The sequence below is a fragment of the Tyto alba genome, unplaced genomic scaffold, assembly GCF_018691265.1.
Source record: "Tyto alba isolate M040663 unplaced genomic scaffold, T.alba_DEE_v4.0 Super-Scaffold_42, whole genome shotgun sequence".
Taxonomy (NCBI): Eukaryota; Metazoa; Chordata; class Aves; order Strigiformes; family Tytonidae; genus Tyto; species Tyto alba.
The window spans coordinates 37,566,487-37,594,387 of record NW_024881318.1 but is presented as its reverse complement, the minus strand read 5'-3'; the positions used below and the strand labels follow the sequence as shown (position 1 = coordinate 37,594,387).

The 27,901-nt window shown below is 36.7% G+C and overlaps 1 protein-coding gene across 1 annotated transcript; it reads right to left on the bottom strand.

Annotated features, from left to right (window-relative positions):
* Positions 1-200: 200 nt before the first annotated feature.
* Positions 201-11,121, bottom strand: TYRP1 (tyrosinase related protein 1). The gene is made up of 8 exons (XM_009970247.3): positions 10,972-11,121; positions 10,027-10,500; positions 6,946-7,268; positions 5,383-5,587; positions 4,264-4,431; positions 2,546-2,725; positions 1,031-1,177; positions 201-463 (listed from the first exon to the last, which is right to left on the bottom strand). Exons 2-8 carry the CDS (start codon positions 10,406-10,408, stop codon positions 258-260), a joined length of 1,611 nt encoding a protein of 536 aa, XP_009968549.2. The 5' UTR covers positions 10,409-10,500; positions 10,972-11,121; the 3' UTR covers positions 201-257.
* Positions 11,122-27,901: the final 16,780 nt, after the last annotated feature.

The window sequence follows — 27,901 nt, the reverse complement described above, 5'->3', positions numbered from 1 at the left end:
ACAGAAATATGTGTGAAAAAGTCTTACACGTGAGCCCTGAAGAGTTAGTAGAATTCTATGAAAATCAACATAGAATTGACATTACAAAGGTGACTTATTGATGCCTAGGTGTGATGAAAGAGGAGGTGAAGCCTGAAGCAAACATATCAAGACAGCTGACAGTTTATGCTCTTTATTTTAAAGTAGATGGATGACCACCATTTATAAAATACAGCAAAATAAACTGTTTCAGTCAGATGCAAAAAATTGATGTTTCTTCAAACAACAGACTGGCTCGGTCTTGGTATACCATCATAATCATCTGAGTAGTGCTGATACTGGTCAGTAAGAAGAGGCTGATGCAACTCATCCTTATTTTTCTTGACACGTACAATACATGCAACAGCAGCAAAGATAATTGCAACAAGAACCAGTGCAGTCACTATTGCGATAGTTATCATCTCTGTGACATGGAGAGCCTGACCTACAGGAAGGAAAGCAAAAGAGAAAGTTATTAAAAGTAAATGTTAAGTAGATGGATAAATGTCAGAGGGACAGGTCAAGGCTCAGTGTCTGCCATTATTCAATGAGTTGTGAAGTAGAACTAGTTTAAATTTTTATTGATAATATTTGTACCAAAATGTGAGAAAATTCCAGTCTCTTCTGTTACATTCTAAAAGCAATCCTGGGCCTTTCTTTTGCTATCTGGTTTGTGAGGGATTTGCATTCTCTGTAGTGATTTAATGAAGGCACATGATATATGAAAAATAGCCTCTGCCAGGTTTAAATCCAAATGAGAACTTCTCCAGAAATTCAAGTGGATAGTGGTAGCTTCATGCAGGAACAATTTTTAATCAGAATCTATTTGGCTGTACTAAATCCCAAACATAACTGATTTGGTAAGCCAAGCAAGAAAAGAGAAATAGACCTTTACAAAGGCATCAAATACAGTTTGTGAAATTTGAACCAGATTTGTTGTATGATTCATAAACTTAAAAGGAGAAAGACACGATGAGAATGAAAGAGGAAGCATGTAGGTTAGACAGTTTACCTGGCCACTCAACTTCATAGCTGTATCCCAGGTTTTCTGGTGCAGTAACAAACATTTCATTATTGGTAACCGGAGGCCAGAAAGGTACCATATTGTATTGTCGGTTATGTCCAATAGGGGCATTCTCCAGTGGATATGTTGAGATATCTAAATTTGAAAGTCAAATCACACTTCTGTCAATAAAATCAAAACAATTTACACTACTTCATTTTTTTTCCCAACATTGGTTTGGGGTTTTGAGTACCTCAAGTTTTTTGTTTCTAACCTAAGTTCATCGAGAGGGTTTGGTTTTCCAGTGTGACAGATCATGAATGTAGGGCTCTGCTCTGTCCATAGGCAAGACCACTAATGATAACTCTATTTTTTAAGAGAAACCACCAGTAAATTGTAAAACTTTCTGCCTGTGTTGGGTTTTCCATTTCTTCTTGCATGGAAAAATAAAAATATGTATATATTGAGGACTTGGAAAACTTTTTTGCTACAATCTGGCTTTGTCTGATTGTAAGAGTGATGAAGAGGTCTCCCATGCATTTCAGGAGGGCAGCTGATGTGAACCCTAGTGGAATTTTTTTACAATGTTATGGTAAATCAGGAGAAAGTCAGCTGAAGCAAAAACAAAAGAAAAAAAAATCATCTTGGTAAGATGATGCAAAAGCTTGTGATAGGTCATGTAAGCACCACAAGGGGTTACAATTGCTTTCTGATAGTTATTGTGGGGAGAATACATGAGGCAGGTTGTGGAAGCTACACAAAGATCTCTCAGTAGTGCAACAGCAACTGTCTTCTGTAGAAGGAAAAGGGGGCTGGATTGTCCTATGAGAAATACAGTTGCTGCTTTGTGGAGACTAATGCACAGACATTACTGTTATACAGAATTCTCCCCTCAGTTCAATGATGCCAATCTGCTTCCTTCTTAATTTCTTCTTTTATTCCTTCCTTGCAGTTTCTTCCTTCTGTCCTTCCTTTCTCCCTCTCCTTCACTTCTTTCCTTATTCCTTTTCTCTCTTCCTTTTGGAGTTAAAGAAGCAGAGTCAGCAACAGTGACCATCCTTTGAAAGTATATGGAAATGGTTATAGAATGCTGGTAGTAACTCACAAAGGTGGTCAAAATTAATTATGCGGGTGTGCATGACATCTGATCTTGTTTGATAAAAAGGAACATACATATTTACTCCACACAGTGACAACGTCCATGAAGTATTTGGAATTTCTATGGTTATAGTGTCTTTGCTCTATGAAGACAATGTATTTGCATATTTTGTTTTCTTGAATTGTGCCTGGTATTTCTGGCCAAGTCCCTTCACAGACAGTGATTCGAAAATGGATATGAGTGGGGTAAGGAAGGGATTTTGTTTGTTATTAATCCTTTTTTGTTAACTATATTAACTGTTAAAATTCCAGTCCTCTCTTCTAAGCTTAGGGGCAACTTGCTGTCCCACAAGAATCAGCTGAACTCCTGTGACTACAAAGAAGGACAACCACCCATCCTGCCTCTGTTCCACAACCACATCTTACCTGCAGAGTACCTTCTCAGCCACTCATCAAAAACAGCATCTGTGAATGTGTGCAGGAGGACAAAAATGGGATCATTTGGTGATAAATGAGTTTGCCCTCCTGTCCCATTCAAAAATAGATGAGCCAAGTTGTGAAGACTTCGAACTGCTGGGTCGTATTTCCCTGAAGGATCACTGTATCCTGAATATGCAAACAAAATAGAACACAAAAGATCACAGTGAAGATTTTGTTTGGAAGCTGCAGTCCCTGACGGATACTTTTTTTCTCTGAAAGGCTGTCATGTACTGTTGCCTTACTTAACATAAGTGAGTAGCTAATTCTCTACCTACTGGCATTTGAGAAATGTCCTTAGCATGCATAATTTTCAGATCAAAATAGCCTTTGCAAAAGAATGTTGAGAATGTGGAGTGCAAGGCTGCTTGGATTTAGTGCAAAAATGGCCAAAATAAACCATGTCATAGCACAAAAATAAAGGTATATATTTGTGACCTATATATCTTTCAGCGTAACTGAAATAGTTGCATGTGGTTTCTAGCTGCTGACTTTAAGTGTGGATATGTTGCCATCTATACTAATGAGCCAGCTGTTATGTTTCCACACATCATTTCCATGCTTACTGCAAACACATCTCAGAATGTTTCATATGCTCTGTTTTTTTCAGTGAAGATGCCCTGTTAGTGCCTAACAATTTGTAACCTTTATGCTGGATTTCAGGATCTGAAGCAACATGAAAACTTCTGTTTTCAAGCTTTGGCCAAACTTTGCAGAGAGAGGTCCATGCAGTTAATTGACTAAAGCCATGTTTAGATACTTAGATATTGATAACCCATTTCACAAATACAGTAATCATCCAAAACTTTCATATATACTTAAAAGGCTGGTGCAGATTCTTGGTTTTGTTCTCCAAGAGAAAGAAAAGAGAGAAGATCCTCCCTGTCATAGGAATTATGCCTCTTTAAAAGAGCCAGATGATCTACAGGAGGTCTGGCAGGGATCTGAACTGTCACTTGGTAATCTTTTCTCATGAATCGTAGTCTTTCCTATTAAAAACACTGGATTATTAAAGTGCAGAAGCAATTGGCAAGTTACTGGCTGAATAGCATGAACCAAATCTTTAGACTGGTTTCTGTGTTGGGAAGTGTGTATCCAGCTGCCAGAGACTGAAAATTTCATTTTGGACATGTAGAGTTTAGAAAAGAATGGAGTTACATTGCCCAGAGAGAAGGGGTAATGCATCCGGCAGTAAAACCTGTACCCAGACCTCAATTACTTCAATACCATTTCATTAAGTAATACCAAGGCTTACAATTTCTTTTGCTTTCTTTAGGTTGTTTTAATTCAGGTACAAGAGTAACTGCTATGAGTACTTTTTTGCCTCATTTAAGGATGCAGCTTCATCAATCCATAAGCAAGTGCTGTCTGTTTTCAGCAATGGCAACCTATTGCTAGGTTGCAAGAGCCTGATCTCATCTAGTTTTTATTCGGTATGCCAGTGACAGATGTTTGAGGCTTTTACACATTTGAAGAACAGATATAAGCTATAATTTACCCAGAGCATATATCCACTTAATATTAAGCTAATAGTTAATGCTAAGAACAATGTGTTCTTAGTGTCCAATAGACTGTCTCCAAACTCATACTTCCAACAGGACAAATGTCAAGCCTGCTCCCTTGACTTATTTGGAGTTGTTCCAGGTCTTTTTATCTGCCATGTTTACCTTCTACAGTGTTACGGAAACTGTCTGTTGAATTGGAGTAGAAAGGAGGAGTGTCAAATACACCAACTTCCAAACACCGAGCAACATCTTCAGGCTCTGGGAGGCGCTGTACCATAGGTCGTGCAACATTTCCAGCAGGATTTCTTCTGATGGGACCACCCTCAGTGCCTGGGGGTGGAGAGAAGAGAGAGAATACAATAGTGGTGCAAAACAGTAGGCCACAGAATGTATCATGGCTGAACTATGGGGAAAAAAATTGCCCATCACAAATTACACTTAAACCGAATGAATGGGCCAGTTCCTCATGTTGGGCAAAGAATCTGAATCTTCATGGGGTCCTGTGTGCTAGATCCTTTGTGCTAGGATTTAAGAAAGCATCTAGAAGCCTCTTACTGAAATTTGTGGTTCTGTAAATGCTTTGGGAAAATTTTCTGTAGCTTTTCAATGTGATTTCTTGATGAGATCTAGGACAAAAGTTTTGAGGATGTCCTGGTAGAGTAGCTGGAGAAAGGACTATATTTGACTATGTAGGTGACTAACACAATATTGTGGTTTTTCTCTACTTTTTCCCCCTATTTCCATTGAAGATGCTAAGTTGTGGCTTGAAGGTGATGAATATACAGGAAACTTGCTGGGATTTTCTAGCTCTTGTAGCTGAGGAAGATGTGTTACAATTCAATATTCTTCACATTCAAAACATTCTCCACATAGTTAATATGGGGATTTGTTAGATGTTCTCCTCTTAGGAGCAGAATGACATGAAGATGATAAGCGGAGTAGTCAGAAGAAAATTTAAGCTTCAGTTAAAGAAATGACACTGCCAGATTTAATTATTTATGGCACAGGAGATGAATAGACACTGCATAAGAAGGGAAATCAAAGCATTTAGCTCTTCCTCTGCTACAAGCCCCTGATCAAATTTTGAACTGCTTGGTGCCCCAGTGCAAGACATATGGTAAGTGTGTACTATCTCGGAAGATTGATGAAACTTGGATCAAGAATATTCAAAAACCACTTTAAGACTTTTTGGCTAGGAAAAAACATTGCAATGTAAAGTATTATATTTATTTTTTATTAAAAGGATTTTCTCTCCATATATCTGCCAGCAGTCATGCTTACTGTTGCAGATGGTTCCCAAAGTTTCATAGTCTTCTATGTTTTCACATAGCACTCTCCACTGAGAGAAGATTGAGTTCTGGCTGATAAGAGAGACATCAAAATTGCTTCTAGCTCCCATCAAGTCATCTGAGCAGATATCACATGTGTTTTGTCCTGTTGCAAAGTTCCAGTAGGGCAGTCCAAAAGTGGGGTCCTGAAGCATGTTCTAAACCACATAAATACGGTGTTAATACATGTGTGCTCCAGGCAGCTATAATATTTACTAAGATCAGGATGTTAAAAAACAGTTCAATATGTCTTACTAAAAGTCACAGTCCTTCCTCATGGAGGAGAGGATGTCTATGGAAAATCTATGAAATATTTGTAGAAGCTTTCAGGAGTTTTTCACATTGATGCCTTTGTTCAACAGAACAGAAAGCTGGACTATTGAATTGTGGCATGAATGTCCCTCATTAATAAGACAGTACCTCTTCCATGAAACCATATCATGAGTAGTAAGAAACATAACTTAATACTGATACCCCATTTTTCCAAATATGTTTAATGGACTGTCATCAATAGCAGTGTTTGTAGCACACAGAATAACTAAGCCAACTGTGGAACAACTGAACAGATGGAAAAGTGAATGGCCCTTCAAATTGTCATTATTTGGTTCTAGTATGGGTTGAAGTAGAACAGTTCTGGAATGTCTCCTGGTTTCCAATATTTATATGCCAGGATGTGTTGGCCAGCCAAATTAGTTTAGCTGATGATTAATTTTACTAACATAACTAGGAATATATATTAAATCACCAAGATCAAGAACTCCTTAGGGCTTGCACATAACAAAATGCCACTGATGTCAAACGTGAGTTTTTGAAGGGAGTTTGTTCCTCAACCTGATGCAGAGCCATTGAAGCTAGTGGAAACACTTGAAGTGATTTCAAAAGCTACTTAATCCTGACCTCGAAAACTTGTTTATCTCTTCTTTAAGAAGGATGGTGGTCTATAAAATAATATATTCCTTTTATGTATAGGTCCACATAGGAAAAGGGAAACAAAAGAATCACTGATTTATGGAACAGAGTATAGCAAAACACTAATTTCTCTAATCAGTAATTATACTAATTATACAAATAAAATGTGATTCTGAATTCCCAAGCCATTTTTATAATACTTTTCTTTAGAATTTCTGTTGCTTTGATTAGTCTAACTTAGTCAAGAATCAAGGCCTTGATACTAAAAATAACACTGGCAATAACATTTGTGGGTCCAACAAAATGCTTTCTATGAATATATCTAGAATTTGTATCTATTTTTGCAGGAGATTTTTATGTAACTTCCATGTTTTCCATTACTCTAATTGAAATATTATTTTTAACATCTCCATAACAATGACAGTCTAAAACCTAAATGCACTCTATTAAATTTAGTATACCTAATGGGTTACTGAAATTGAAACAGGATTATTTAAATGAGTAGAAAGAGCTGGTATAATTTTTGCCTATTGGAATATGGGGAGAAGTTATTTAACCCTACAAAACATAGCACAAACACATGGCTCAACATCAATGCAAACTTTACCTGCATGTCTCTTTCAAGATGCAGTAGATGGTACCTGTGCCATGTGACAAAAGCTGGTCCCTCATGAGAGAAATCAATTCCTCCAAAACTCTGCTGCCCTGCACCAAGAAAAGTCTTCCTGACAGAATAATAATGAGACCACACAAAGTAGTTATAGATGGAGATATTCTCGAACTGTGGTGTGTTGCCGTCTGGTCCAAATATTTCCTCACGTCTTCGTGTGGTAATAACAATGTCAGGATGGATTGTCACCTTGGCTTGGTGTAAAGCATTCACAAAACGCCTCCTTTCTTCTGCACTCAGATCCAAAAGATTCCTCCTGACTGTGAGGATACAGAAGAAGCAAGTCACCAAAGTAACAGGCACTCAAGTCTGATCTCACAGGACTAATTTATTTTGCTCCTAATAATTCTGGGTAAGTCCCTTTATCTTCAAGCATTCATTCATCTTTTTATTGGGGCTATTCAGAGGGTACTGAGAAAAAACAGGAAATGTTATTTGTTATCAGAAAGGTTAATCCCAATGAAAACAAACCCCAAACCCTTATGGTTTTAGGGCTTTTAGAACTGTTGTTACAAATTATCTTTCTGTCCTGTCAGAAAAGTGACAAAGACAGTTATTTGTCACACAGACCTTTAAGAACTTCATACAATATACCTAAGATTTCCTGCGGTAATACTTTACAAGAAAATACTATATAGCAATTTATAATAATTGGAAGTTGTATTGCTTGACAATGTAGTGAAGAAGTACATTGCATATGATTAAACTTTTTTAGAAAAAATGGCAGATTCAGCAGTGAATTGTGAATTTCACACAGCACAACATCTTCCTTTAATGTCATTACCTGCTATTATTATCAATAGCCATATATTAGTCCTTTTAGCAGCATACCTCAAAACCATTTAAAAATATAATTGTCCACATATGGACAGTGAAACAAGGAAGAAAATTAACTTGTTGAAATAACAGTATATCAGCAAAAGGAACAGAGTTCCACATCACCTCGGTCCCAGTCCAGCATTCTTTCACTTGGACTGAGAAGATTTCAGGCTAAGTTCCAACTAAGACACAGGTAGAAATCCTCACAGCTATTCTTCAACATGCACTCATTTTCATTATAAAAAATATTGTAAAATCCACAATTGTCCAAATGAGTGACAAGCTATGTTGATATGAGAAGCAACAGGTCTTCAGCATGAATCAATATGAACAATAAAAGTGAATTGTATTTCACTATATCAAGCTGTTTCAGCAGGAGATATTTTGGCTTCATTGAAGTATATAGAAATACTTCTATTAAACGTGAATTTCATCCAAGTAGTCTGTATCCCGAAACATACTTTTCATGCTATCTGTTGCAAAACTGAACTGATATGCTAGCCCTCATCACTGAAAGGTATTTTGCTATTGATTTTAAGTAGCACACTAAAAACATCCATCTAATTTTGATTTACATACACATCTTAACCTTTTAATTTTTCAAAATATGTGCCTGAACCACAATAAAAAATTGAGACTATTATTAAAGTTAGCCACGAATTTAGAAGATATGAAGGCACTAAACTGCATTTTACAGCTAGTTTATGTGGGTATGCCAACAGTAATCCAATAATTATTTCTAAAGTCTGAGCAACTGGGGCCAACTCTATGGATGGACAAAAGGAGTGACCTCCATGTGGAAGCTCAAAGCATAATAAGAATCTAATTTCCCCTATTTAAACTCATGTGGTCATGCATGATAAATCTGATATGCTTAGCATTTTACTGAGTAGTGAAGGATTTAGTAAGTGAGAAAAGTAAAAACTGCTCTTGGATACCCTAGAAAATCAGCTAAAGCTGCTTTTTTGCCTGTCTCCAGGTTTACTTTACTAAATTTGTGTGTGTTAGCATTTATTTCTTGGTTAATTTTCAGAGCTGTTTGTCATCATTGTTAATGAGAACAGGCCAGAGCATGAGAGGGCGCAACCTGGCTTAACAGATCCAATTCATGAATCCTACTTTTTGCTTCCTAGTTTGCTTCTTGGAGCTTGAAGGATGAATAAAATCCTAAGGTCTTTCCTACAGCCCTCAATAAGTTCTTTTTAAGGAATCTTATTGTTAAGATTTTGAACTGGTAAGTGGTCCTTTGTTTACCCTTGCTAGAGACTCACATTCATGGAATGTTTCCTATCTGGTGAAAAAAATGACAGTGCTGTTTTCTGTTTCTGCAAGAGGCACTGCACATTTGTGCTAGAGATCTGTTGTTTCTAATGTCAACCCATCACTCATTTGGGGGATTATGGATTTTACAGGATATTTCAATAACACCTTTAAACTTTCATTAATAATAAATGAAATCTATTTCACTCAGATGGTTTTGACTTGGTAATAAGGATCTGTCCCCAAGACTGCTTGTCTTTTTCAATTTACCTGCAATGTTCAACATTTTTCAAGTTCCACAAGGATTTCATAACTTCAAAAAAAATTTAGACATCTGTTTATTGATATTCTGCACTAAACTGAAAGCAGAGAACTCTCAGAAAGACCCACTAATCCCTGTGCTGATTCCTCTGAACAGCTCATAGTCATGAGTTAAAGTTTCTAAAGACGCTGACAGCAACTAGGTAAGTAAAAATTTACAAGACCAGGTATGTAGTTTAGAAATGTATTAAGGGATTTTGAATCAGAAAAGCTGCTGTCACACTTAAAGTAGTCACAAGTTATTAAACATTATATCTAGATATGTATTATTTCCCAGTCATACTCACAAACACACATACATGTCTATAGGCATCATTTTACTCTTAAATAATACCAAAAAAAATTTTTTTTTCTATTTAGATATTCTATTCTTTAATGGATTTAGTCCTAATCCTGCACAGACTACAAGTTTTGTTTCTTCCTTTTGTGGGATAGTAAATGTAAGTGCTTGGTACACAAGCTGAATGACTCATCTAGTAGAAACCCCTATGGCAAGGTACATTTGCTAAATAAATATAAGTGGCATTTTGTATTTTAAAGAAAATAAATATGCTAAATACATTTAGAAGAAAGCACTGACAACAGGCAGCTTTCCTGTCATATTTCTGATGCTCTTACCTATATTGATTTGTTGGCTACAGGTAGGTCCACTCCAGCCGGGGCGACATGACCCACAGTTGTAACCAGAGAAATTACCGTTGCACCGGCAGGTTTGGTTGAAGAAGCGTATGGGCCATTGCTCACGGTCATCCTGCCCATCATGGATGTACTGTGGGCCGTGGGGTCGTGAATCCACAGTCACGGGTACGCACCGGCCCCTCCCCATAGACACGCCACATTGGTCAGTACCTGGCCCAAACACAGGGAAATAGTCTGGGCAACACATGCCACTCCTCAGGGACTCAATGGTAGCACACTGGCGAGGGAACTGAGCTCCAGCTTGTCCCAGTAGGCTAAGAAGTGGTGGCAGGGAAAAGAGCAGCAGCACAGGGAGCTGCATGATGGCAGATCCAGCAGAGCTGGCTCCTTCCAAGTTCTGGCTGTCCACACTCGCCAACTTCTTCTCTCCTGCAGTGGGACACCGAGATGCCTCTACAGAGAGGGAGAGAGAGAAAGAGAGAGAGAGAGGGAGAGGGAGGAGAGGAGAATAAAATCAAGTTGTACAAACCTCCAGGCTACCCCTTCCACTGCTGAAAATGCCTCTGAACCCTGCACTTTGATACTCTAACTGGAAAAGAGGACCACTTTGACTGCACGTAAGACTGTAACTACCTAGAACTATATTTGCTCATTGACTTCTGCTTCCCAAATGTTAATTCACATTGTTCATCAGCCAGTCAGATTTACTTCATTAACACAAATGCTAAAACCTGTCTAATGCACCAGATTTTTGAATCTTTTTTTTTTTTTTAACACCCTCCCCCCACCCCTTTCATGCCTTCCTGTTCTGCATTTAACTAGTGTATCTTGTTATCTACTCAGCAGTTTCCCTCTGTATTCCCTTGCTGTTCACTAATGTCAGCTCCCTCAGAAAGTGAAGCTACAATATTTCATGCATTGTACCTGTTCTCTTTCTGGCACTGTCCTACAGCTGTGTCTAACTCAAAATAAATGCTACTAATTTCTCTCTTGGTTCAGTCTGCTTACTAATCCTTCTTCTACCAACACAGTATGGCTTGGCTTCAGCCTCCTTCTTCTAATAATCCCCTTTCTACTTCAGTGCATTTCCCTGGACTTTAAGTACTTGAACAGCACATGATTTCTTTCGTGCTTATCTCCTTGTGATTTTACAAGTTTTACCAAAGGTCAGAGACAAATACTTGAATTCAAAACAGAACAACTGTGAAGTTGTTGTTCCATGCTTTTTTTTTTTTTTTTTTTTTCAATTACTTGAAAAGAAAGGTTCACTTGAAAACAGACAAAGAACACTGGGGAAATTCATATTTAAAAGACAGTTTAAAAAAAAATTCTTCAAATGGCATTTTCAAGATCAGGCTGACGTAAGTGACAAAGATATATTACTTAGAAAATGAAACACTCAAATTTTTAAACTTACAGCTTTCAGTTTAGCCGTTTATTTTGTTGATCAAATAAAAAGACAATGATCATATTTGATTATCCTGAAATGTTACATTCTGAGCAGAGTAATGAAACAAAGGAATAGAGAATAACAGTGTCTGAAACAAACAAAATGCTTCTTTATTCTTTGCAAGGACAATTTCCATTGAGCAAAACTGGTCATATTCAAGCTCTTACTCTCTTTCTGGTCTATCAATAAGGATTGCTTTCAGTGGGGTGAGGATATTTTGTCAAGAAACATCTTAGCTGGCATCAAGACAACACATTAACAAGTTTCTGGGAAAAGGTTCTACTACGGTGTAATTGACATCAAGCAGAAAATGGATTACCTACTCCTCCTTCAGCTTCTCTATTTGCAAGTCAAAATGTGAGAGTGGACTCAATTCTGGCAGGCCACAAAAATAGTTTTTTTTTTATTGTGTTTACTCTTGCCAACCTGCCATGTACCACAGCAGTGAACCTTGCCATCTGTGGCTTGTATAACCAAACATGCTATAGCTTGCTTCAGTATAGGACCAAGGTTTTTAGTATACTTCTCCATATCTTTAATTCATTCTCAATTTGTAGACAGGAATATTTTATAATCCTTAAATGAAACTCTTTCCTTTTCTGGCTATCATTTTATTCTCCATTTGAGCTTATTTTCTCTTCTTTTTAGCTTATTCTTTAACCTTCTTCTTTCCAAGCTTAAACCTTTTCTCTTTGAACATGTCCATTGGGATGCATATGATACAAATTCACTGTTACCATATCAGAAGGTAAAACAGAGCTAGTAAAAAACCTCTTGAGATTTTATCTGAAAAGAACTCCCAGAACAAAGAAGAAGCATACAGGTTTTAGCTATGAATATTTAACAAATACAACAAACTCATAATAGGCTTAGAAGGGATAAATCCTGCTCCTTAGAAAAAGCCCTAGTGAAAAAGAGCGAACAGATGTACTGACTGGGGTTGCCTGCCATCATAAAACTTTTCCGTATAATGGTGGACATGACACAGACCTTTTGTAAACCTTCTGTGCAGCCAGCACCTATTAATTTTGTTCAGCAGACTACTAGAGTTGCATAGCTGAGGATCATTTCCCTTCTTTGCCCCCAGACGTCCCGTAGGTTTCCTAATGGAAACCTTGCTGAACGGTTTGGCAGTAGGCAAACCCTTTTTTGATATTCTTGCCTTTAGAGAGTCCTGCTCCCCTACTGTGCCTGGAAAGATTTGTCCTTGGAGATTATCCAAATGCACAAGTTTCTGTGGATCTGTTCAGAAAGGGCTTGTCTACATAAGCAAGGTAATGAGGAAAAAGTTGGTGTGTGAACCCCTGGCTTACTAATTGCCTGTGTGAACTAAAGGCCCTGCAACGAGAGATAGGTAACACAATGGACATTTGCATATAGCTTTTACACAATATAGCTATACACAATTTTCCTTGTGTAAGCATTAGTTCTTGATGCTGAGAATAGGCCTCTGTGCAGCCACACTAGGTTTAGCCGTGGCCTATAGCCTAACCTAGTGGAGAATATTATGAAAATAAAGCTAGTTCTATTTGTGTTTGAGTGGTGATAATAGCTGATATGCTGGTTCTGTCTTACATCATGCCATTAGTTACACAGTCAACTATCAGTTTTCTGCGGGCTACATTATGGTATTTACCGAGTGCCCAAGATTTACAGATTCTTTAAACTATGATGTACTTTGACAGCTACTGTAGTTCACTAAGATTTTTATTCCCCAATCTCAAGACACATAGACCTCTAGAAAGATTAGACTTTGTCAACTTCACCTAAGTTGCATGGGAAGTAGTTTAGCATTATTACTGTTATTTGTGTATTACCTCTGGTGTGATGACACCACACTACAAGTGTTTGTGAACTCAGTATTGGAGTGGTCAAGTGAATGAGTTTGACAGTGAGCAAATGAGCATCTGAAATGAAGCTACAACTGTGGTAACCTTCATCATCACAGTCATAACCTTCACCACCTTCTGAGGGTTTGGAAACCAACAGCCTCATCTTCAACTGGTGTAAACTCGTCCCTGACCTACATCACCTGTGGATCTTGTCTAGGTCTTAAATACTTTTCCTTCTTTTTGTTAGTTTTCAGTGCTTCTTTTTTTCTTTTTCTTTTTCTTTTTCTTTTTCTTTTTCTTTTTCTTTTTCTTTTTCTTTTTCTTTTTCTTTTTCTTTTTCTTTTTCTTTTTCTTTTTCTTTTTCTTTTTCTTTTTCTTTTTCTTTTTCTTTTTCTTTTTCTTTTTCTTTTTCTTTTTCTTTTATCCTTTTCTTTGTCTTTTTCTTTTTCATCCTTTTCTTTGTCTTTTTCTTTTTCATCTTTTTCTTTGTCTTTTTCTTTTTCTTCTTCTTTTTCCTTTTAAATACTTTCATTAGTCAATCTTTTCACAAAATAAGCCAGTTCCTCAGTTTACAGAGACAGTTTTGAATTGTTTTGAATTTCTTTTTCCTTCCCAGTAGAAGAAAATAATGCTGCTTTTATGAAAAAAACAGAGCTAAATATCACTTATATGGTAAGTGGGGGCTTTGAGGATGAGTCAGAACTGATCTTCTGTTTCCTACATCTAAACACCTCAGTATAAACATAAATGTTCAGAAAATTTAGGTTCACATATGAATCCAAATGCTTCATGGGATCTTTCTTTGTGAAAAATGAGTTACAAGAGCATACTTAATCCTCAGCTGTGTCTAGATGTGAAAATGTGAAGACATAATTTTCCAGAATGAAATTATATGTATTCTACAATAAAATTCAAGGAAAGTGATTTTTAATTAATTAGATTCTAAAAATATTAAAATGAATATGAGAAGCCATTGCCATCTTTTCATTTGAACTGGGAAATGTCATTTCAGATATTTATATATAAAACTGACATTTCTGAATGACTGAACATAATATACTGTTCTAGTGTGTTATAAACAGATTGTTATTGTTAACATAGATGGCTCACTTTTGCTTTGCTTTATAGCTACACATAAATAAAATAAGTTTTATTGGAAGTGTAGACAAATTGTCAGGAGAGGAGTACTGGAAAAAAAGATACCTCTGTTATCTTGCTAGCTTTTGTATTAGTGACACCCATTTACAGAGAGACATTATAGGTAGTCAAGATGTTTCAATATATAAAATTTAACTTTTTTTCCCCCTCAACTGTTGAAGGTGACATTATCAGTGATTTGAACTGGAATTTTGTAAAGAAGTAGAAAAGAAGCAGAAATAGATGTATAGACCTTAAGTGCCAATGTCCAAGGGATCAAAGTGAGATTGCTCAGGCTGGAAGGGACCTGGTCTCATTAGTCCAACCTCCTACTCAAAGCAGGGTTAACAATGAATTTGGAACAAGTAGCTTAGGTCTGTATCTAGCTGAATCTTAGAAAACTCAAAGGATGGAGAAGACACAACCTCGCTGTGCTACAGTTCTACTGCTAGACTGTCCTCAAAGTGGCTATTTTTCTTCCTTCCTCTAGGCCAGAACTTGTCCTGTGTTTTTGGAAGCCAACATTGACAGGCTGCTGTTGGGTGTCCTCAAAGCCATCCTTTCTGCTGGCTGAAACAGGTCCAGTCCTCCAGCCTCTCCTTGCAGAGCAAGAGCTCCACCCCCACCGTCTTGGTGGCCACCTCTGAACTTACTCTAATACAGGGATCTGATGATCACTGGGCAGAAAGAACAGTCGGTGGCCATCCCCCAGAGCTGTTCCCTGGCCCTTCTGGCCCCAGCCTGCACCCTTGCAAGGGTCTGCCTTCCCAGGCTTGGCCTCATCCTTGATGAATTTCATGGGATCCTGTCAGCCCCTTCCTCCCCCTGTCCAGGTCCCACTGGACTGCAGTCTGGCTCTCAAGCATGATGACTGTTTCATGGTTACCTCAACCATTGGCTATGACATCCACAAGCAGTTCTTCCTTGTTAGTGAATAACAGATCCAGTTGTGTGCCAGCCCAGCTTGGCTCATTAAGTACCTGTATTCTTCATATTTTGATATCCAGAAATCTTACCCAGAAATTTTCTTGATCACGCTGCCCTGCCAACAGATGTCAGGAAGGTTAAAGTTCCCCATAGCAACCAGGATTTTTTACCTGAAGTCTTCCTCTAATGGCTTGAAGAAGGATTTGTCCACTTTTTACCCTGTTTGGATGGACACACTCCCACCATGGTGTTACCATTATTGGCCTGGTCCTGAGTCATAAGCTTCCACACAGCCCATAACCCATCCCATTAAAAAGCATACGTTTCAACTCTTCCTTCACATACAGGGCAAACCCCTCCTCCTTGCCAGCCCTGACTGTCTTTTCTGAACAGCCTGTATCTCATCATCAGAGAACTCCGTGACTGTAGAGTGTCGCGGTAATTTCAGTGGTGGCATAGCCCTGTCACCACAAGCAGAGCTCTAACTCCTCTTGCTTGTTTCCAGGGTTGTGTTCATTTCTGTGCAGGCACTTTCAACCTGTTTCATCCTTTTCAACCTGTTTCATCCTTTTCAAAAGCTGCCTTGCTCCCACACTCTACATATATCACCTATGACCTTTGATTCTTGAATTAACTGAAAACAGCTATCATCAGTCTTCCTGATACCTAGCTCAAAATCCTTCTTGTCAGGCTGAGATGCCTGTTGACAAAGATGTTCTTACTCCGTTTTTTCAAGCACATCCCATCTGTTGATAGCGGTCTTAACTCCTCAGAGAAGGAGTCACAACCATAAAAGCTGAAGTGCTGCCTGTAACACCAGCTTCTCAGCAAGTTGTTAATTTACAAGTTGTGGTATTTTCTCCTCAAGCCTTTCCTTTTCATCTGTAGGATGTAGGAGAACGTTACTCAGGCTTCCACTGGTAGCTATCAAATCTCACCTATGAAGGTCATGTTTGCCTCCAGAAATTTGTAGTACCTTTTAATTTAGTCCAAGTGTCCCTTGACAGTACCATTGTTACCACCAACAAGGGGTATTAGTCTGAGATCACCACAAACCTTGGAAGTATCTCCCCACGATCCCAGATCTGAGCACTTGACAATCAAAAATCACCTGTGAGAACATCCAGGTCAAAAGACAGGTACCCCTTTCCCTGTGGGAAGGAATCTCCAACCACTGTCACCTCCCATTTCTTCTTCCTGTCCTCAGTGCTTAGGTGCAGTGGGCTCTGAAAACACCTCTGGGAGAGTTTGCTCCCCTTTCCTGACTGTTTGGATGCTACACTAGTTGTGGAAATTAAGTTTTCAAGGCAGAGAAGAAATCCTTCTCCTGTTATCAGATATCATAAGCTTTCAAACTCTCCCTTCCTGGGAGTCTCTAATCATCACTTGCTCAAGTGCATCCTAGACTTTACAGTAAATAATTTGTAACATCCTCACCCCTTGTCCTCTCCAGCTGCTTGGGACCAACAAGCCAGGAAGCACTGAAGGACAGCACTGAATACCACAGACTGCCGGTTAATGAAGTTCACTTTCTTTCTGAAATAAGGCTGGATCTGGAACAGAATATATTGCTTAGATGAAATGCTCATCTCTCCTACAGCAACCTACTGATAAAGCTTTTTAGTACATTTTCAAAGTAGGCAGGAAGTCTGGAGCTGGAATACACACATTTGTTTTTGAGTACGAGAACACAGTGTTCATTCATAAGCTCCGTTCCTGAACACGTGAAACCACATATGATTGTAATGAATTGCTTCATGTACTTTTATTTCTGTGAAACAGTACCTTAAAGATTCTTTAAAGGTCAATGCCAGGAAACAGATCCTTATCAACCAAACTCAGACAATATATAGTGGAACAAGGTTGTCTATTCAGGAAACCACCTCTTTGCACTTCTCTAGTTGCCATGGGCTTGTTCAGTTCTGCACATTTGAATAAACACATGACATTTTGAGGTTTAGGCTATTCTAATTTTAGCTGGTGCATCCTAACACTAAGGAGAGCAAAATTCACCTTTTTTTTTTTTTTTTTTTTTTTCTGAAAAGCAGTGGGGAAAAATAAAAAATAGAAAATAAAAGAACAGCCTATTATCTTACTGTTTTTCTAGCATAGAATAAGCAATAAGCAGTGAAAACTACTGTCTCAAGGCATTGGTAAACATCTGCAGAGATTATACCAATTATCCAGATTTCAGGAAATTGTACTGGAGTTTCCTTAACTAAATATCTGGATGCAGAAGAGCATGAAATTATAAACAAATTATGAAATGATAGAGTAACAAACAACAGACTTCAACTGATATAAAGCAGATAGGTTTCTGTTTATAATTGGAAGTACAACAAATGGGAGATTTATTGCTGGAAATCTTTTATTCAGATTAGCACATGTAGTGAAACTTATACAAGGTAGTTTTACTGATATTTATCATCCAAATTGTAAAAGAACATAATCATCAGGAGCACATAAAAGTCTATTTTCTCCTAACTGCACAAATTTCAGGTTTTAGCAAATTACTTCCAACTAGAATTGATGAGTGCAACTATAAACATGTAAACTCCAGTGGTCTGTGAAATAGCCAGTTTGATATAATGGTAAAGACAGTGTGCTACTCTTAAATAATGCAGATCAACATAGTTCCATTGGTTTTGGTAACAAATAGCATTACAGTGAGCCTGAGGGAGCTTGGAAATTTACAGTTAAGACCTGGCTTATTTTCAGAGCTTAAACATTAGTAGGTTTATTTGTTGACTGGAACACCACAAAAGTAATACTGTTACAAGAAACTGCAGTGATCCCCAATTAATTTTATTATGTATTGTTTTGTTCTATAATATTTTCCATCTTTTTTAGAGAATTGAAAGTCAAACCAATGGTCAACACAGAACTCCACTTAGTGGAATCTTATGGAATTGGAAATACCATTCTAAAAGAATAGGAACAAAAAGGTTTTTTGCATGGTTTGGATTATACATGAGGTTTCTACACATTCCTTAAACTGTTTGGCCTGTTCCTCATGTCTTCCCTTTGTTGTGTCAGATTTTGTAAGACCCATACTTACTAAAATACATCTCATACATAGAGCAATATTATTAATTTTCTAGGAGGGTATGTAGATATTGTACTTCATTCTACTGTAAGATTGAAATCTGGATTAATGATCATTAAAATAGCATTAACCGGTCATATGTTTTATGGTCAATAATCTTCTCATCTTCATTCAGTAGGATGAATGATGTTTCTTAGATTACTACTAACTTTTTTTTTTTTTTTTTCTTTTGTAAATTAGGGTAATTCTATTTCATTGGGAGATAATTTATGTTAGTTTTCTTGAAAGCCAGACAAATTATAAATTCATACATAGGAAAAATAAATAAAGCAAAGACCAAAATTTTTCTTTTAAGTTTTGGATAGCCTGATTTTTAAAAAAAGTATGAAATCAAGTCAAATAATTTTTTAGACTAATTGATATTGCTTTTCCTAAAGTACCAAGTTTTCATAGTTAGTCTCACATAGGGTATAAACAGTTTAAAGCAGAGTAAACAACTTCAGTCACATATACTTTATAAAACATGTTAAATACTTTTCCATTCAACTAAACAGAAGTTCTAGCTACTGCACTTAAACGTGTGCTATAATAATGCTAATAATTTCTGAACAAGTTCTCCATATTCTCTTATGTTTCTTCTTCTGAAATTGTATCAATGAGTTTAAGTATGGCTGAAAAATGAAATTGCACTGCAGTTTCTTCTGCAAAGCAAAGTGCAGACAATTTAGTTTATGCCTGTAGTTCAAGAGTTCACCTTCAGCAGGGAAACTTATATAAGTGATTGGAGTCTTTATTACTTTCACCAAACACAGTCTAATGCCCAGAGAGAGATCTGCAGTTTCAAAATGATTCAATAGAGATGACAAATGACTGCCTACAGAGAAATGACTGAGACTCGGAAGAGTTTTTGCAGATGACATAAAATGAAAATAACCAACACTTGTCTAAGAGTTTGAAATAGCTCCAAAATAACACACATCACCATTGCCCCTAGAAGATATATGTGTAAGAAACTGAAGGACTTAATGCCTCAAACATTCATCGACACAGAAGGTCTCAAGGACAAGTTGTGGCCTTTGTGACTAGACTAAGGAATGAACTATCTGACTAGGGAAGCACAGAGTGCATCAAAGGGTGCACAGCCCCAGTCCTTTGTAGTTGTATTGTCAAGTTCCCTAGGTAAGCCTCAAAGTGGGGAGATGTAGACTGAGTGAAATCATATGTTCAGGTTAATGTCTACACTTTAATTCACAACCTTGAAGAAGAGCTAAAAGATTGATAAGAGAGAATACATCCAGCATCAGATGGAGCCAAAGACTGGATAATTGCTCAAGAAGCAAAAACTGAGGAAAAGGTAAAAGTGGTAGAGGGAGAGCATGATCACTAACTCAGTTGGATGAAAGGGTTGATGCACCCCATTCCCCCTCAAAACACATGCAAAACTCATGCTCTACCTTTCCTTGTCACTCATGGAAATGAATTCATGGAATACTTGCCTTGTTTTGTCTAGTATGCAAATCAGTCAATAAGATTAATTTAAAAGGTGACAGAAAACTTTGCTGGGTGTGCGTGCACCACCCAAGATTACCGGACTTGAGACAACTCTGGAACCTGGGATGGTGATTAGGATTCTTTGACTTTCTTTCTCTCCCTTCCTTTTCTTTTACTTCCTTTATCTTCCTATAGATTTTTGAATAAGACACCACAATGCTTACTAACATTTTCCAAGTTTAAGTTGTTTCTACTGCAAATAAAATATTTTAATCAGTTGTTTGGCATCATTTCACTTTAATTTGACCCTGTGGGATCATGAAACCTTTACAACTCCCTGGACTGCCAGGCCAGATCCTAACAACATGTAAGATCTGAGAGCAGTATTTCAGAGAAAGAGTTGACTGACAAAAGATGCAAGATTGGAAAGAGCTTCCAGGAAGTAGAAAAAGTATTTTGTTTTGTTTTGTTTTGTTTTGTTTTGTTTTGTTTTTTCCTCCTGAATTTAAAGATGAATACATACAATAAGCCTGGAGTCATGAATTTTACTTGGAAGTGACTATTGATGAAATGTGACTTTTTTAGAAGCCTAAGATGAAGGAATTCAAGTATATTATAGGCTTAGGGACAAGCTTGATATTAAAGCTGGGTTCATGTTGTGAACATATTCAGTGAAGATATTGTTTTGATTGGCATGATGTAATGGCAGTTGAGCAACATAAAACTCTGAAATTTAATACAGGAGGTTGTCTAACATACTTTCATATGGTCATTGAACCGAGAATGGCTGCCAATGTGGCCTGGGGGCAGGGCGGGTCTGTTTTGCCAATTGACGGGGTTAACGCAAAGGACAGAGACACCACGCTAAAGAAATGGGCTTATTTTACTGTAGTTTAAAGCAGCAGAAGGAATAAGCAAGGTAATACACCTAGTCATTACTACATAAAGCTAGCTATGGTGATTAAGAAAGATACATCACCAATTGCCCTCATACTTTACCATCACCCCGACCCATGCATCAGCTGGGGAGCCCCGTCATAGCGAAGGGTCGCAGAGCCTTTCCCGGCAATTGGGAAGTCCCACGCAGGGCGTCCACTCGTAGGTGAGGTCTCCGTCTGTGCTGTGAGAGGGCCCGGCTTTTATACAGTTTAACAAACAAGTCTATACAAAATGCATGGGAGATATCTAGTAGATTGACATGCCTCACTCTGGCGTGTCTTGATCTGGCCAGGATCCAGGCATGTCTGAGGAGTTTCTGTTTTTCTTTACATTTGAGATTTATAGTTACTTCCTGTTGTTTACTTATAGTTTTCATGGATTGTTCCCAGGGTTGCATTTTCATGCTGATAAGATGCTGGTGGCTTCATGCTGCTGATAAGATGCTGGTTGCTGGTTGGGGAATTCACTCAGAAGTTAACTTTGGTTTGAAGCCAACTGTTTGGGCCTTTCTTGTTTCAGGGTCTCTGCACACAGAGATTGAGTTTACAGGAATTAAGGTGTCCATCACCGAAAGTGCCATGCACCTGCCACCTTACCCCATGCCCTCTATTTATCTGCTAATGCAGTGTTCAGGAAATTCCTTTTCCTCTGTCCCCTCTCTGAGGAGCTACTACTCAAGAGGGGTAGCATTATATGTCTTTTAGGCAAGATTGTGAGATACTGAAGTAAATGGGAGTTTTGCTACTGGTTTAAAAGTCAACAAAGAAAAAGCCATAATTCAAAGAAATCTGAAGTAAAACAAACCCAAAACAAACTAGCTTATTCTGTTGATTTTTATCATCCTCTTTTCTACCCTTTCGGATCAAATCATTGTCAAGGACAAAGATAGTGTTTGTCTAACACATTTTATCCATTGTAAAGCACCATGAAATTGAAGGCACAAGAAGCCAGCCAGATCGTAGTTTGGAGTAAACTGTCATAGTTACAACAAATTATACTCTTCAGGATGTGGCCATTGATGTCCAAGAAGCTATAGTGATTTACATTTAGTAAGAATCAGGTCCTCTCTACTTCAAGAAACTGAATCTGTGTTTTCTTCTTTGCTGAAATGGTTTTCATCATTTGCTTGAAAAATAATATTCCAATATTATGAGGTGAAATACCTGCTGAATTATACTTACTGTCATGTGGCATTTTGCTCCAGGCCTTGAAAATGCAAAAAATTCTGGAATAAGATAGATTTTTTCTTAAATTTGTGTTACTCCATTGATAGCCACATAGCCTCTCATCTGAAGCAACTAATTAGTGCACTGGACAATAATGATCAATATCTTAAATTTTACAGGTGAAAATACTATGTAAAGAATTATTGTACCAAGCTAATACACTATTGCTTTGTAAAGTATCTATAAGGAGTAATTAATGACGTATTTGCAAAATAGGTAGAAAACAGAAGCTCAGTACAAGGAAAGCCAAAGACACACCTATTTATAGAGAAGACACAACCAATGAATAGTTGCTCTCTCCAGGGTCAATGTTTTTCTCAAAGCCCCCCTGAAATTTATAGCAGCCTTTCTTTTGACTTTGCTGGATTGTAGATCAGGTACATCATGACTGACAGAAATTCCTAATACACAACCACAAATGACTTGGTCTTAGAAAGAGAATGTTACAAATTCTCTGCCAAACTTCATGAGTTAACTTAATAACTGATGAAAATCACTTGACTTTTATGGGTTAAATGAGTGAAGAACTTTGAGATATTTTTTGTCATACTAATAATATTGGAAGTGTTTTCAGTTGCTGAGTTAGAAGTGGATGCTGGTGCGTTAGAAATCAAGAAAAAAGACACTAGTGGAATACTTCCTTATTAGAGGAAAAAAGAGGTGCTTATTATTTTTTAAAACCATGTATTGCCATAGAAAGCATTATTTTACATGTTTACAGCTGCCTTAAATTAGGTCTCACAACTTAGTTGAAATGTACAAGGAAAAGCAACGGTGGATACTGCGAGTGATAATGTTAGTGACGTAACACTGGCAGTCTGTCCTTTAAGGCTATGCTTTACCACTGCACACTGCTAACTTTTTACTTATTGGAAGAAATATCAACAGATGCATTTTGAAACTGAAGTTCATATTTGTTATTTATGAATATTAAAGTATTAGTGACACTTATTTTGCAACAAAATGACAGAGTCCTTGATCAACACTAGTCTGAATAACTGTATAATACCCATTTAATGTGTCTCGGTATTTTCAGTCCAATAGGATAATTCCCTTCATTTCAAGATGCAGACTGTTTTATGGTGCTCTTACTGAGCCATTCCTTCTGAAAATGGGGCAGTGTTTCATTCCAGTTGTGACTGAAGTTGATATATGTTAAGAATTGATGTTAAGGAGTATTAAATCTCATAACTCTTAACTAAAGCCCTTGGGAATTTCATTACTGAGCAGTCCTGAAAAATCTCACTAATACTCGAAAGCATCAAGGTCACAGATCACATCTAAACCCTTGATGTACCAGATAATCTGTAGAATATATTCATATTATCACCTACTGTATATTATGAACTATCTTATTAGCCTGAAAAAAACTCGTTTCCTTTATAAAAACATATTAGCCATTGCAACATAGTAGAAACCCTATATATTTAAATCTAACAAACTAGGAATATAGTTTTAACTTCTCTATACACTTACTTCATTTCTTAGCAATGTCTAGGTGGTTTTAGGGTTCTACTTTGGTTGTATTTCAAAAGAAAAATCTCCCTGAGCAAACCAGAAAGAAATGCTGTCTCACCTTATGTTCTGTGGGCAGTTAATGAAAGTCAAAATGATTAATTATTTTTGATGGTGAAACTGTCACCAGTTGCTCAGAAACTCTTATTTGAATAGAGATTTAAAAAGGAGACAGGACACATTAAAGCTAAACCCTAGGGGAACTCACTTTGCAGAAAAAATCAACTATGAAATCTGATTCCACTACTAATGGTCAAAACTGTATATGTGCATTTCAGGCAAGGATCACAGACTACTTCTAAATGCTGTGAGCACTAATGACTCCAATATGCAGAAAGATTTACTGGTATGTCACAGATATCCTTTATATTAACTTAATATTATTATCTATTGAGTAGAAGGTTCTGTACTAATTTCTGAAGAAAATAACCGAGCAAAGAAGTCAAGAGGATCAAAGCATGTAGGGAAAATATATGTCTAATGAGAGCAGACATATATAATTTTAGAGAATGCTGAGTCATTTGCTGCAAAAAATATTCCTAAGAAGGGTCATTACTGTAAATGTATTTGTATTTTCAGTTTTTCAGAGTATGTTGTTCTTTTTAGGAAATAAACTTTCTGTCTTTGATTTTGTGTCAGACAAATTAGAGGACATTTAGCCGTAGTTTGTTGCTTATATCTATCTGTATTTTTTGAAATTAACTTGTTGATATGTTTTTGATAGATTTTGGAAGAAAAAATATCCTCTTTTAAATATTATTTTATTGATATGGACTTCCAATAATCCTATTCCTCCTTCTTTTAACTAGATACTTTATTAAATTTTCCATATATTTTTTTTCTTTCCCCTGGTATTGCTGTGAGGTTGACAAGCCTAGTCATCCTCATTTTTCCTTTTGCATAGTATTTTACCATCAGTACACTTCCAGCCTTTTGGAATCTCACGCAGAAACAATCTCTTGCAGAATTTTCAGTCTTGTTTTTAGTAACAGTACTTATTTATTGTTGAAACTTGGAAAATTCTTAGCACCAGCAACATCCCATTTCAATGCGCATCTCGCACAACATTTCAGCTTACATAAAGAACATTTCCTGTTCATCTAGGAATAGACTTGAATGCAGGGAAAACAATGATCTCATCTCTAAATAAAATGTGGTCAAATGCAAGAAATGTAAGATGGTCTCTCCAAAAATTTAATCTAGTAAACTAAGACATTTGTACTAGTAAAAAAGAAGAAGAAAATTTCCTTCTAAAGTTGCAGGTTTTTTTACAATTTCTCAGGCTTTTTGAATGCATTGTATCATTTTGGAGGTACTATATCTTGCATTTGCCAGATGAAAGTTCATCTTTTGTCTCTCAGATCACTGTTCAATCTATGCTGCTTCCTCCCATAAGACAGTAAGTGCATCATTCATATTTCATATTGTTTGTTTAAGGCATGGTATGGGTGGTACTGGGCTCAATGATAAACTGATCAATTAATTTTTATTATTATTGCATTTAGAAGCCTTGCCTAAGAACCATAGGTGTCAAATACTGTAAAAATCACAGAACAAAATCAAACCTGACATAAGATAAGAAACTGTAGATGTACACAAGCAGAAAAAAAAATATAAAGGACAATACTTGTCATGCTAAAAGGGTGCAGCTTCAGCAGAATATCAGACTAGTTACTCTAGTCTTCTTAGTGGATGTTGCAGCTTGGAAAATTTGAAGAAAATCAATGAGAAACTATTATGTGTGGGTATAGGTTATTCTGCCAAGACTGAATGACAGCCTAAGGAAAAGCAGAATGCATTCAAAAAACTAAAAATTATGTCTGACCCTGTAAGCAGATAAAAATAGGTGACATAGTCATTCCCAGTGGTGAATGAAACATGGTCAGTAGTCAGGGAAATAGGAAGGGAAGGCTCTTTCTATGGGAAGAAAATTAGCTTTTGTTTTATAGGGCAGAGAAATCAATGCAAAAGATGAAGAAGTGTTGAGATGAAATTAGCAAAGACCATGTAGCATTTGAATATTACTCCAATCTGAAAACTTCATATGTTCATATTAAAGACAAAAACCTCCATAGCCATCACCCTGTGAAATAGTTAATTGTAAAGTAGGGGTTGCAAACTATATAGAATGCATACATGTGCAATACAAGAGGGTTTGGTTCTCAAACTGCATTAAGCATTATTCACCATTGGCCCCAGAATAAATAATAGCAACTACTTAGTTAATTTAGACAAATATATTTCATTATGCTCTACTGATAAACACAATATTTAAAAGGGAGTGTACCACTAGGAATAGCTTTATGTAAATTAGAGAAAAAGTAATATAAAATTTAAAAATACCTGAATGTTTGAGAACATATATAATATTTAGTGATGTAATTCCAGTATTTGAAAAGCTGTTCAGTAATGTAAAAGCTTAATTAGAGTTTAGTCAAGACTCAAGTCCATCCCTGATCATCTACAACAGATATAAGTCTACAATGAATTTGCAAGAAAGGGAAAACTGCTTGTTGTGTCTGAGGAAATCTAAAATTTTTCTCCTACAGAGTAAAATGTTACCATGGTCCAGTATAAATCCATACAAGGACAATGCATTTAAACACTGTTTTTTATTTCTATAAATAGAAATAAACCACATCACTTAAAAACACCTAACGATTTCTGCCCCATCTTTGTTTGTATCTCACATATCCAGGGATGGATATTCTCATAAGGAAAGACAGACTTGTCAAAGAGGCTGGAAATTAATCTTGATGTGAAAGTTAAAAAAAAAAAAAAAAAACAAACAGTTTCTTTTAAAACTAAATATAGCATTCAATTTTATATATATTTACAATTAATATTTGATAAGTCAATAGATGACATTCAGAGTAAAAAAAAAGGTACAAACTTTCAGAAATAAAAAGTTACATGTTTTGACATTGTGTTCACTGAGACATTTCCAAAGGAGACTGTTATCTTGGACTTCTGTGATCACAGAGTACTTTGAATATAGTGACATCATTGTGGCAGCTCAATAAATATTAAGATTGGATGATCAGATGGACTTTGGTAAGGCTTTTTCACAATATTTCATTGAACTCATTATTTTTACAACTGTCTTTATAAATAAACATGGTCAGAAAAACTGAAACTAAATAAATGTATGTTATATATGTATTTTTACTGTTACTGGACAGAGAAAAAGAGGATCGATAACAATATTTTGTATTATCTTTCAGAGAAGATGTTTATTGAGAGAACAGGAATTTAGTGATGATGTCAGAAACAATCAGTGTGACAGAGAATAGGGCTGTTACCCACCCGTTTGAAAACATGACATTGTATATCTAGGGAGTGGGGGGAAAATAAAAAGGGAAGGAAGGCAGATATATGTATGGCTTTCTCCTCCACTTCATGAAGACATCTTCAGTGAGATGTCCTGGAAATAGGAGTGCTGAAGTAGTACAGATTTCAATCAGAACACCTCCACCTCATTGCCCTGATCCCTTCAAATTGCAATGAACTCTCATAGCTGTATTTCAACATAAGTCTGGAAGCTCAGCTGGTATTAAAAGGCTGTTGTAGCTGCGAATCAGTTAACAGCAATTTTTGCAAGAAGGGTCTGACAGTTGAGAACTACTAGCATGATGGAATTTTGGAGTGTCTATTATAGGTCTGAAAGAAAGGCAATTTTCCATTTGAAAGCATCCAAGTCTTTTGATTCTGTGTGTTTTGCTAAGATTATCTATTTCTTCAGGCTGTTTTTGGTTTTAAGGGTTGAATTGAGAGAGAATGCTACACTCTTCATAAGAGGACAGAAATACCTGCTAAGGCTCAACATGATGGCCAATATAGATCAGGCACCAGAGCTAGGATTTATAATGCCTAGCTGTGGATATCAACATCTGAACTAGTCACTGAAGGCTCATTTTACCGTCAACAGAAAGAAACAGGTACTTTCAGAACGCAATGTATCTCATTCTAAAATAAATGTGTCAAATAGATCAGATTAATCATGTTCTAACACCTATTTCACATCATTTCCTGAAATGAGAGCCACACACAGCTACTTTGGGTGTAGGAGACTAAAGTTAGCTGACATGAATTGAACTTTGAGCTCCTGACTAATAGCTTAATTCAATAATTCCTACTGACATTTATTTACACTGTACATCTGGCATTCTTCTGCATGTGTAAAATTTTTTGAATTTCAATTAAACCCTACAATGATTGTACAAACTAACTCTATAAGGCATTTAAAGTATTTTTTCATTTATTAAATAATGTCTTTAACATTAGATATAAT

Bases quoted from the DNA above. Each gene is read 5' to 3' on its own strand.
- TYRP1 (XM_009970247.3), bottom strand. From the start codon at position 10,408: ATGCAGCTCCCTGTGCTGCTGCTCTTTTCCCTGCCACCACTTCTTAGC. The intron at 4,432-5,382 runs GTAAGCATGACT...CTCCACCCCCAG, and splicing joins TTTGGGAACCATCTGCAACA to GCACTGAGGGTGGTCCCATC. The intron at 1,178-2,545 runs GTAAGATGTGGT...TTTCAAATTTAG, and splicing joins GCTGAGAAGGTACTCTGCAG to ATATCTCAACATATCCACTG.